Source organism: Anguilla rostrata, chromosome 7 (assembly GCF_018555375.3).
Source record: "Anguilla rostrata isolate EN2019 chromosome 7, ASM1855537v3, whole genome shotgun sequence".
Taxonomy (NCBI): Eukaryota; Metazoa; Chordata; class Actinopteri; order Anguilliformes; family Anguillidae; genus Anguilla; species Anguilla rostrata.
Window position 1 is genome coordinate 28,984,158 of NC_057939.1, and position 12,254 is coordinate 28,996,411.

At 41.9% G+C, this 12,254-nt stretch overlaps 1 protein-coding gene and 1 long non-coding RNA gene across 5 annotated transcripts in view; both read left to right on the forward strand.

The window, feature by feature from the left end:
• The window catches only part of rad9a (RAD9 checkpoint clamp component A), a 72,864-nt gene that overhangs the window by 59,930 nt on the left and 680 nt on the right, over positions 1 to 12,254 (forward strand). For 3 of the 4 annotated variants that reach the window (XM_064341932.1, XM_064341933.1, XM_064341931.1), the window contains exons 6-11: positions 9,307 to 9,406; positions 9,792 to 9,898; positions 10,310 to 10,416; positions 10,643 to 10,707; positions 10,960 to 11,067; positions 11,681 to 11,900. In XM_064341932.1, coding sequence (XP_064198002.1) covers positions 9,307 to 9,406; positions 9,792 to 9,898; positions 10,310 to 10,416; positions 10,643 to 10,707; positions 10,960 to 11,067; positions 11,681 to 11,900 — 707 coding nt within the window. Of the gene's footprint in view, positions 1 to 9,306; positions 9,407 to 9,791; positions 9,899 to 10,309; positions 10,417 to 10,642; positions 10,708 to 10,959; positions 11,072 to 11,559; positions 11,901 to 12,254 lie in introns of those variants that run through there. The other variant, XM_064341934.1, reaches the window with a different exon arrangement.
• LOC135258503 (uncharacterized) lies at positions 2,612 to 8,020 on the forward strand. The gene is made up of 2 exons (XR_010331010.1): positions 2,612 to 7,034; positions 7,268 to 8,020. It is a non-coding gene; the product is annotated as an uncharacterized LOC135258503 (long non-coding RNA).

Consider the following 12,254-nt stretch of genomic DNA (forward strand, 5'->3'; position numbering starts at 1 on the left):
CTTAACAGACTAGCTATATTAATGGTTGAAAATTGTGCAAAATTGAATTAAACGTAAACTGATATGAAAGACCTTATTGGTCTATTTGTTTCCAAATGAAATGATTTGTAACAAATAGAAATGACAATACAAACAATTAACATTTAATTCTGTATTCATTCAGTCAGTCATGCTTTTATTTATTGAAAAGGATAATTAAACACAAAAGTTTGAAATCCCAACAGAAATGCATGTGTCTTAGAAAACAGTTTCGGGGAGGGAGATCAGTCTGCAAAAAGTCTGGAATTTTGATTTGTGGAAAGGGCAAGAACCCTAAACCTATCATTTCTATCACTGCCATGCCCACAATTATTCATCCCCACCCTAAACTTTATCACACGATTGCAATTAATGAATTTTATGAACCTATCATTTCTATCACTGCCATGCCCACAATTATTCATCCCCACCCTAAACTTTATCACACGATTGCAATTAATGAATTTTATGTCATTATACATTACTGGTAAAAAGTTTTAGAACACCTATATTTTTCCAGTTCTTATTGAAATTTACGCAGTTGTCTCAATGTACTCTGAAATGATTAAAGCATAGAACAAATAAACAATTGGAGATAAACAGAATGATTCCATGATTTCTTTTTTTTAACACAATTTAAAGTTACAATCTCGAAGATTTCCGTTTCATTCTCTTTGGCGGTACCAATGGCGAAAAGCGGTAATTGCAGGTGTGTTTTTGAACCTCACTTCCCTTAGATCCAACTGGATCCAACCAGTGTCGCCTGTGTGACGTCAGTCAGTTTGCACCTGGGCCACGCCAACTATTACATTTATTATTTACTGAATAAAAAATGGTTGTTATACAAGTAACGTTATGTACGTACTCATTCATTAGGTTAACGTAAGCTGTCTTTACACTGCCGAGCCGGGTTAAAATGCTGTAGCAGACCTGGGGTAGAATTAGTGATGATCAATTTCCACAAACGTTCTTTATCCACCTTTTGCTTGGTATGAACATCTTTACACTGCAGAGAAGAATTCGCGGGATTCGCTGTGGTTCGTGCAATTATGTATCTCGTGCACAATAAACAGTCTTTTTCGTGAATGATTGTTGTGTGATATTTTTGAAACAACTGCCTTGTTGTTTCTGATTTTGCTAGCTAAACTGTTCGAGAATAAAGCTGAGCTGGGTGTTAAATTAGAAATCAGAACAAGAAGAATAAAACAAAAACAAAGGAGATTTCATCAAAAAAGGGCATCAAGGCTGAAGGAACATATGAGGAAGCGTAATAAAATAATAACAATGCTAATCTGCCATATTCATTTAGTTTTCTCCGACTTGACATCTTTACACAGAAATCAGACCCGCTCTGCTCCACCTATACCCCGGCTTTATTCCGATCAATATATTGATGAACTTGATGGCAATGTAAATAACGATAACGTTAAGGCCAGTTCAGATCAATGATTCGCAACGAGACGAAATGGTTTTAGAATGTTGCAGAGAAAATTGCAGTGGTGTGAACTGGTTAGTTGCAGAGCGTCTGAAGCCGTTGCCTGGGGTCTCAAAAGACCCACCTCGTCAAATCGCTAAGTGCAGTTTTAGAACGTTTACAATCAGACGTCTTGGAATTTTGCAGGTTGCATCCAGTCTCTTTGCGAATCATTGATCTGAACTGGCCTTTAGTTAGCTACATTGCAAGGTTGCAGCAAGGTAGCATTGCATTCGATAGACAGTTTGCAAGGTCGGTACCAGTCGGTAGCGTTAGCTAGCGTTTTTTCTAATTGTTAGCTGACATTAGATTGTGTTAATTACATTAGCTAGCTAGCTAACGCAACGTTACCTGATATGAGAGATGGATACTGTGCACAACGTTGTCTAAACTAATGTTGCCTTTCTTGACATGGTCCGGTAGTTAGCGTTAGCTGTGCAAATAGCTATGTAATTTAGTAACGTTACATTGTTATCAAATGTAATACGAAATCTACATCAACAAATAATATGACCTCTCATGTTACACAAAAACTTATTAGGGTTCCATAACCCCCCCCCCCCCCCCCCTTTCTCTGTAACGCTAGCAGACACCGGAAAAAATACAGTGCGCCACTCACACACAAGTGAGTTCAAGAGCGAGCCTGTTGCGTTAGCTCCGCCTACCCTCTCTGGCGGACCAACCACTGATGGGTGATGGAAAATGCATCACTAACTATGCGCCGCTTGTGATTTTTTTCCCGGGAATGTCGCCACAGACACCCAGTTCTTTAATCATAAATTATTATAATAATAATATAAATTAATATAATAATAGGCTCAATCACCATTGTGTTACCTAATTCAGCGATAGATAGTGACTTAACAGACATTTATTTTAATGAAAATCTTCAAGATTATTACTTTAATCTAAATTTTTTGACATATCAGAGTAACCACCTTTTGCAGACATAACAGCTGAACACACTTGTGGAATTCTTTCAACAATGAAAATCAAATATTGTTCGGAAAGTTCTTCCCAACACTGTTGCAGAAGTTCCTACAAATGTGTTGTACTTAGGTTGCTTTGCTTTCACTCTTCTGTCCAGTTCATCCCAAACCAGCTCGATGCGATGGGGTTTAAGTCTGGAGACTGCTGGCCATTCCATGATTTGAAGCCTGCCGTCTTGTTCTTTTCTTCTAAGATAGTTCTGACATAGCCTGGAGGTATGTTTTGGGTCATTATCTTGCTGTAGGATGAACCCCTGACCAACCAGGCGCAGACCAGAGGGTACTGCATGGCACTGCAAAATGCTGTGGTAGCCCTTTTGGTTCAGGGTGCCAGTCACTCTGTGCAAGTCACCGACTCTGGATCCAGCAACATCCCCAGACCATCACGCTTCCTCCTCCATGTTCCTCCACAGTCGGTGTCACACACTGAGGCACCATCCTTTCACCTACTCGACGGTGTACAAAAACCCTGTGTGATGAACCGAAGATTTCAAATTTTGATTTATCGTTCCATAAGACCTTCTTCCAGTTTTCAGTAGTCCACTGCCTGGTGCTTCATGGCCCAGGCAAGCCTCTTTTTTTTATTTTGCCATTTTAGCAATGGCTTTCGTACTGCCACTCGACATGTAAAACCTGCAGCTCAAAGTGTTCTCTTCACAGTTAAAACTGAGACTGTCAGGATGCGTGGGGGGGTTCGGACCCAAGTGCAGAAGGAAAAACACAAAACTCCAAAATGGAAGGAGAACAAAAGACTTTACTAACAAGGGGGAAACAAAGGGAACAAAAAGCCTCGCAGGGCGACCTTCAACAACGAAGGAAACTACAAAACGGAGGAACAAAGAAAATGCAGAAAATACAAACACGGGGAAACCAGAACATGGGCAGGAACACTTGGAGCAGGTACATGAAGAGGCTTTGCACAAACAACCAGACATAACCACAAGGATCCAGCACCTGAGTCAAGGGAGAGAGAAACTTAAATAGAACAGACACTGACGAGACACAGGAGGGCACCATGAACAATCAGGCCACAGAGGGGGAAGGGAAAACGAGACAATCAAGAACCAATAATAAGACAATTGAAAACAATCATACAATTAACACAGGGGGAGCAGGACACAAAACAGAAGTGCCGCCATCTGGCGGCCCAACAGGGAAAACGCAGACAGGAACACAGGACCATGACAGAGACTTGCTTACTTCAACCACTCTTAAGCTGTGCTTGAAGCTGTTGTCCTGTGAGCTGCCTATCATGCTGTTGGGTCTCAGAAACTTGTCTTCTGATTCTGTTGTGGCTTTGGGTTTGCATGACCTCTTCCTGTTTGAGTTTCCTCGAGTTTCAAAGTGCCTTTTGATGGTGTAGGATACTGTACTCACTGACACCTTGACTTTCTTCGCAATTTCTCTAAAGGAATTACCTACACTTTTAAGGGTTATAATGGTACGTATGTCTTCCTTTGTTAATAATCTCCATTATGATAGCAATATACTACTTCCTGCAGTGCAATATTTTCCAAATAATGCTTCAGAGTGTAATAACACAGTCTGTTCCAACACTGATTTTATACAGTCAGAGGGTTTGTAAGTAATCAACAAAAGTTGGGATATCTGTAGACATCAAGGTTCAAGGCTTAATTTACTTCCATTGCTGCAGAAAAGCTGCAAGTTGTTAACCCATTACTTGCTTCCTGAAAGAGGCCTTTTTATAATTCTGAAATGTACATTATTTTTCGATTTTTTTTGTAACCTAAACTTTTTTCCTCTGGCAGTTTACCGCTTACCTTTGTACCATTTTAGGTCATTCACTGGACTGCTTAAATTTCAATAAAACTGGAAAAATGGGGGTGTTCTAAAACTTTTGACCGGTAGTATATGTGTGAAACAGTTCAAACAATTCTTATCAACACATTGGCCATTCAGTTGCTCTATAGCTTGCCAGAGGAGAGAGTTTGACTGAGAACCAAATCCTGCTGCCTATTGTCTGGCGTGGGATTTTTGTGAAATAAAATGGCAGAAACTGTTTTTCTTTACTGATTCGATTTTTTGTCATTTCAAAAACACAGTAATAGTTTAGCCCAAGTATTGAGGAAAAATCATGGAAAGAAGAGGGTAGCTATTGCATTTACAGTGTTGGAATCATTTTAATTTAAAAAATCGAATTGCCTTTAGCCTTTCTAGTGTTAAAATATTTGCTATCCAATGTAGTGACCTGTGAATGAAGTTATGTTTATTGTTCTTCAGCAGTGCAACAGGAGGCATTTATTTCATTGACAACAGACCATTTAATTTCGAACAAGATTTGGCTATCTTGCGTGAAATTAAGATTAAATCACATTAAGACTTAAGACACCTCTGTCAGAATAACCATTGAATACAAAATCTAACAACTAATTTTTATTTAAAATATTGTGGTGTCCGGTTTCACTTTCGCTCATTTGTTGCTGCCGTTTCTTGTCTGCACACATTTTTGCCGTTCTCCCTCAAAGATCCCTCGAAGAACCAAATTTCTACGCATCAACATATTTAAAAAATGATAATTTCAGTAATATATTTTATTTTAATATATAAACAATATTTCAATAATTGTTTATTTCCCCTATTCGATAAAGGAGGATCTAGATGCTGACTGGAGAGACACGACTACTGCCATTTTATCTTATTTTGATCTTTATTGCAGACATAGGGGAGAGTCCGTAGAATGTAACAGTTTTTGGATTTTGTTCAATTACTCAGAAAATATTTAGTGTAGCACTATGACATTACATTACATTACAGGCATTTGGCAGACGCTCTTATCCAGCGCGACGTACAACAAAGTGTGTAACCATAACCAGGAACAAGTATGTCGAAAACCCTAGAGAGAAGTACCGGTCCAAGTGCAGGGAACAACCGCGTAGTTCAACTTGGACCCTGAAGGTTAAACTGATTAACACTAACACAAACGAGAACAGCAACAACGCAGTCTGTGCAAAAATACAAGCAGTAGTTAAGACAGGTGCATTAACTAAGTCACCTATGAAATTTTACTTCAAACGGCTATGATATAAAATTTTTTCTACCATTACTGTAAATTACTGAACATCAAAACTTATAGCCTGTACTGTTATAAGTTCTATAAAATGACATGAGGACAATGTAGTGACCTGTGAATGAAGTTATGTTCATTGTTCTACAGCATTGCAAAAGGAGGCATTTATCTCATTGACAACAAACCATGTCCTGGTCCAAGCAATGGTTCTATCCCGCCTGGACTACTGCAACTCTCTTCTGGCTGGACTACCGGCATCTGCCACCAGACCCCTGCAGCTCATTCAGAATGCTGCGGCTCGTCTGGTCTTCAACCTCCCCAGACACTCCCACGTAACTCCCCTGCTCACTACCCTCCACTGGCTGCCTGTTATAGCTCGCATCAAATTCAAAACATTGGTCCTAGCATACCAGGCAGTCAAGGGATCAGCCCCAGCATACCTTCACAAGATATTCAAACCCTACATGCCAGCCAGATCCCTCCGTTCTGCTACCTCAGGACGCCTAGCACCTCCCCCTCTTCGCACCTGCACTTCCAGAACACGTCTCCTGTCTGTTCTGGCCCCACAATGGTGGAATGACCTCCCTGTGGAGGTCAGAACAGCTGAGACTGTGACCCATTTCAAACGACGACTGAAGACCCACCTCTTCAGGCTGCACCTCTCCCCATCCCTCCCTTCCCCCCTGTAAATGACTAAACTTAGGGTTGTAACTAGGCAGCTGTTTCATAGGTGACTTAGTTGATGCGCCTGTCTTAACGACTAATTTTATTTTTATTTTTCCATAGATTGCGTTGTTGCCGTTCTCGTTGTTAGTGTTAATCAGTTTAACCATCAGGGTCCAAGTTGAACTATGCGGTTGTTCCCTGCACTTGGACCGGTACTTCTCTCTAGGGTTTTCGTCATACTTGTTCCTGGTTATGGTTATACACTTTGTTGTACGTCGCTCTGGATAAGAGCGTCTGCCAAATGCCTGTAGTGTAATGTAATGTCATTTTGAACAAGATTGGGCTATCTTGCATGAAATAAATGAAAAGTTAAATTACACTGAACAAAAATAGAAATGCAACACTTATCAATTTCGAAGATTTTATTGAGTTGTAAGGTAATAAAGGTAAATCAGTCAACTGAAATAAATTCAGTAAGCACTTATCTATTGATTTCATGTGATTGGGGATACAGATATGCATTTGTTAGTCACAGATTCCCCAAAAAAGAAGATACCATGAAATGAACAGAATACCGATCAGTATCTTGTTTAGTTTATTTGTTTATTTGCACACAGTAAAAGAAAAAAAACAAAAAACGAAACAAAATACAACAAATAAAAAACCAGCATTTGCCTCATGCAACGCATCACATCTCTTTGCATTGAATTGATCAAATTGTTGATTGTAGCCTGTGGAACATTGTCCCACTCCTCTTCAATAGCTGTACGAAGTTGTTGGATATTGATGGGAACTGGAACACGCTGTCGTATGCGCCGGTCCAGAGCATCCCAAACAGGCTCAATGGGTGACATGGCTGGTGAGTATGCAGGCCATGGAAGAACTGGAACATTTTTAGCTTTGAGGAATTGTGTACAGCTCCTTGCAACATGGGGCAAGGATCTGTACATGGGGCATGGAGCATTGTCATGCTGAAACATGAGGTGATGGCGGTGGATGAATGGCACAGCAATGGGTCTCAGGATCTCATCACGATATCTCTGTGCATTCAAATTGCCATGGATAAAATGCACTTGAGTTCTCTGCCCATAGGATATGCCTGCCCATACCAACACCCCACCACCACGAGCCACTCTGCTCACAACGTTGACATCAGCAAACCGCTCACCCACCCGACGTCGTACGCGCTGCCTGCCATCTGCCCTGTACAGCTGAAACTGTGATTCACCAATGAAAAGGACCGTTCTCCAGCGTGCCTGTGGCCATCGAAGTTGAGCTCTAGCTCTAAACCCTCACGTTGATTGTGACGCCCAACTACAGACAAATCAAGACCCCGTTGAGGACGTCGAGCATGCAGATGAGCTTCCCTTTCTCTGGTTGTGTAAACCAACTCTTTCATCAGCTGTCTGTGTGGCTGGCCTCCGACGATGCCCGCAGGTGAAGAAGTCGGATGTGGCGGTCCTGGGCTGGCGTGGTTACACGTGGTCTGCGCTTGTGAGGGCTGTTGGACGAACTTCCAAAATCTCTGAAACGACGCTGGAGGTGGCTTATGGTGGAGAAATGAACACCCATTACTCTGGCAACAGCCCTACAGGACATTCCTGCAGTCAGCATGCCAATTGCATGATCTCTTAACTCTTTAGGCATCTGTGACATGGTGTTGAACAACAAAAAACGCAGCATTTTAGGGTGGCCTTTTATTGACCCCATCATACTGACCTAAGCAAAATGAATTTCCCTTGTGGACAATAAAGAAATTTGTGGGAAAAATTTGAAAGAAATAAGATCTTTGTGCACATAGAACAAATTTTTTAGGTATTATTTAAACCCATAAAAAATGGCTGTTTTGTTCAGTGTAATTTAGCCATAGCTCATTTATACATTAAAAACAAACACAAAACCAAATAGCAAAAGCAAATGGCCTACTATACAGACTAATCTTGTGTGTGCTTATTATAAATGCATATGATATTTTTTTCCATTAATCATTTGGTAGAGGACTGAATTGCATGTGTACAATTCTAAAATGGCACAAAAAGTTATTGCCCATCTTACATTTATGATGCATTACATGTATACCGTCTCTCACCTATATCCTAAGTTGTCTATGACCATGAAATGCACTTTTTGTACGTCGCTTTGGATAAAAGCGTCTGCCAAATAAATGTAATGTAATGATACTAACATGTTTGACATTAGCCTATAGACAGTGCTCGAGACTAGCTGACTATTTTTTTCACGGTCTGACCACAAAGTTCCATGAATAAGCATTTATAAATGTAAATTTCACCTAAATACACACAAAAATGTTATGGGCAACATGAATAGCCTGTCTCTATTTACAACGTCACTAAAATGTATTTTCCTCTCTTTTTGTGTTAAAATAAGAGCAGCGGTAATTTTTGCCGCAAGCTGATGGTTTAGTTTGTGAGTCCCGCGGTTGACATGTTTAGTTTAGTTTAGTTTATTAGGATCGCCATTAACTGTTACAAATGGTAACAGCTACTCTTCCTGGGGTCCACATAGAACAGTATACAAACAAACACACACAAAGCAAAATACATGTTAACAGTCAGATATGGATTTGAGTGCTCACATTTGTACCTGGTGGTGGTTGTGCAAGCAACAAATAGTGATTCTGAGTTTGACAGAGAGTGTCCTGGAGGTCAACTTTGTATTGGCTACATTGGGCGACATTGGCTACAGGGGCGACATAGCTCTGGAGGTAAGACCGGTTGTCTGGCAGTCGGAGGGTTGCCGGTTCAAACCCCGCCCTAGGCGTGTCGAAGTGTCCTTGAGCAAGACACCTGACCCCTAACTGCTCTGGCGAATGAGAGGCATCAATTGTAAAGCGCTTTGGATAAAAGCGCTATATAAATGCAGTCCATTTACCATCAAATAGCTCTTGTGGAAAAACAAAGAAAATATATGCAAATTTGCTCCTGCCGGGAAGATCTCTCAGGGTGGCAGTGCCAAATGTAAACCGCTGTAGTAAAACCAATTTAGTCCTGTGCTAGCATCTAGTTTTAGCATTGCAGTAATATAACCTGTTTTAATTGTAACTATAATAACACCTGCATTTAGCATGCCAATAAGAACACCCGTCCATTGATTAATGCTCGGACTCTTAGGGCTGCTGAAGACACACAATCTGTCGATCCAGGACTGTGAGAGTCTGCAGGCCGTGTTCAACAAGGAGAGCTGCGCCAACGTACTGAGGGCACAGCCCAGGTCTGTGTACACTCTCACTGTCCGTATATTGTTTCATCCCATCTTTCTTTCTACCTCCCTATAAGTCTTTCCATCTCTCTCCATCTTCTGTATATCTGTCCATCTCTCTATCTGTATGCATATCTGTCCATCTCTCTCCATTGGTCTATATTTCTACCTGTGTGTCTGTATATTGGTCCATTTCTGTCTCTAACCATCTATGTATCAGTCCATTTCTTTCTGTCTAATATCTCCTTCTCTATCTGCTATTCCCTCTCGTAGTTAATCCCTCCCTTCCTCCCTCTTTCTTTCATTCTTTCTTCTTCTCACTCACTCTCTCTGTTGGTGTAGTGTCAGCACTCATTTTAACCCCCCTCTCTCTCTGTCTTCCTCACTCCTTCGCCAGGCTCCTAGTAGAAACAGTGCTGCACTTTCCCACCTCTGTGGAAGAAGTGAGTGTGTCGGTGAGCAGTGAAAGAGTGTGCTTCAGGAACCATGTGGAGGAAGAGGCAGGTGAGTGGCCACGCCTGCTGGCAGCAGTTTGGGACTGCTGATGATACCCTGTGTGGGATTAGCAGCTCACTTATTTCAACCAATCATTGTGTTGTGTTCGGTGAGGGAAAACTTCTGGTTTAAATCCCCCTATATTCTATTTTCTTTGGCATCTTGGTTAATTTTAAAGGACATGCAGGATACAGATAGGCATTGCATGCCACACAATAAAAACATTTATAGAAAAAAGTAGATAATATATTCATTCAGCATATCATAAGTTCCCTGCTAATATTTTATAGGGCAAAACTCCCATGAATGGAATAATATGAAATGAAGACACAAATAGTATGCATTTAACTTTTTATAATATATTTGCTTGCTGCTCTCAGGGCCTTTCTGTAAAAATGTCACCATCTTTCTATTCCCTAGAGCAGAGTAAGGCTGTGCTGACGGAGCTCAGTCTCAGTGCTAAGGAGTTTGAGCAGTTTACAGTGGGCTGCCCCGGCCGCGTCACCTTCTGTCTCAAAGAGATGAGGGTGAGAGAGCTTGTGGGGGGAAGGGATAAATGAAGAAGGAAGTGAATAAGGAAGGCAGACTGGTCTTACCCTGTTCACCAAAATAATCATAATAAATCAGCCAGATGGCACAATATTCATGATGTGCACGAGTTTTCAGTTCATGTTCTATTTTTTTTTGTACATTTTTTACTGCATAACATCCACCTGTCTGGGAAATGTCTTTCTCATCCATTCTCTCTCTCAGGGATTGCTGATGTTTGCAGAGTCCTCTGGTCTCCCCGTGTCTTTGCACTTTGATGAACCAGGCAGGTCAGTTACCCCAGAGCACCCCGCTGTGCTGTCATTCTCACACTGTGTGCGTGTGTGTGTGTGTGTGTGTGTGAGAGTGTGTCTGAAATGTGTCTTTGTTTACATGTGTGTGCATGTGCATGTGTCAGCTTGTTTGTGTATTTGTGTGCCACTGTGTTGTAGCCATTCAAAATGGGAAAATTCTAAATAGTGAATATGCTTAAAATAATATTGAGAGGTTTCTGTTGTTTTTTTGGTTTTTAACGTTGACAGGCCAGTGATTCTGAGTTTGACAGAGAGTGTCCTGGAGGTCAACTTTGTATTGGCTACATTGTCCGAGGATTCTCACCTGTGTAACCATTTCAACAACAGCACTGAATGGTATGTAGACATGGGAACAAGAGCACTGACTCTTAAGTGGCCATAACAACAACTGTACTACCCATCCCTGACTGGCTAAGTAATATGACTGGAATACGGAGGACGGAGTGTGGCACAGTGGGTAAGGAACTGCGCTTGTAACCGAAAGGTCGCAGGTTCGATTCCCGGGTAAGGACACTGCCGTTGTACCCTTGAGCAAGGTACTTAACCTGCATTGCTTCAGTATATATCCAGCTGTATAAATGGATACAATGTAAAGTGCTATGTAAAAAAAAAAGTTGTGTAAGTCGCTCTGGATAAGAGCGTCTGCTAAATGCCTGTAATGTAATGTAATGTAATGGAATACAGCTTAATACTGAGCTTAACACTGCTTTCACTTCCACTGGTCCCTATCAAATCAAAATATTTCAGAAATATGTATCTCAATGGAAGATGTTTGACTTTTGAGAGTGATGGTGACATTCTCTGTAACTGTGCTAACATTGCGGGGAGGGATGTGGTACTCTAGGATGTACAGCGCACACACACACACACTCCCTCCATGGTGTGACTGAGCTGCTCATGCAGTGTCCCCTGCTCACAGCCTGTGTCCCACTCGTCCGCTTTGACTTAGCCACCAAAACCCCGCCCTTCTTCCGGATGACTTCATGAATGATGACATCGACTCCTACCTCATCGCCATGGAGACCAGCGAGCTGGCCTCCGGGGGTTCTGGCTGCCCCCCGACCCTGCCACGCAAGGCCAGCATGGGGCAGCTCAGGGCCAGAGCGTCCAGTGAGGGAGAGGAGGAGGAGGAGGAAGAGGAAGAGATGGGCAGGCCGCCTAATGAAAAGGTACGTGCTGTGGTTTGCATGTCATGTGGCCACCACGCAACAGGGAGCACAGCAACCCTCCATAACCATGGTAATATCAGGGCAGTTAAGCCTTCCCTGCTTCTTCCAGAAAGATGTGGCTAACTTGCACTGTTCCTGGAGTGTGGATGGGCCCCATGGCCTGGGATCAATTTGGACTGTGCCAACTGTGAAGGTCTGTCTCTGTCTCCTACGCACCAGCTGCACCAATTGGGTGCTGCAGACCTGCAATGACTGTGCAGTAGTTGCTGGCAGAATGCATTTCAGAGGGGAACACTCACTTACCCTTGCTCTTAAAAATTCAGTCAGGAGACTGGTCTACAAATCCAACTGGCC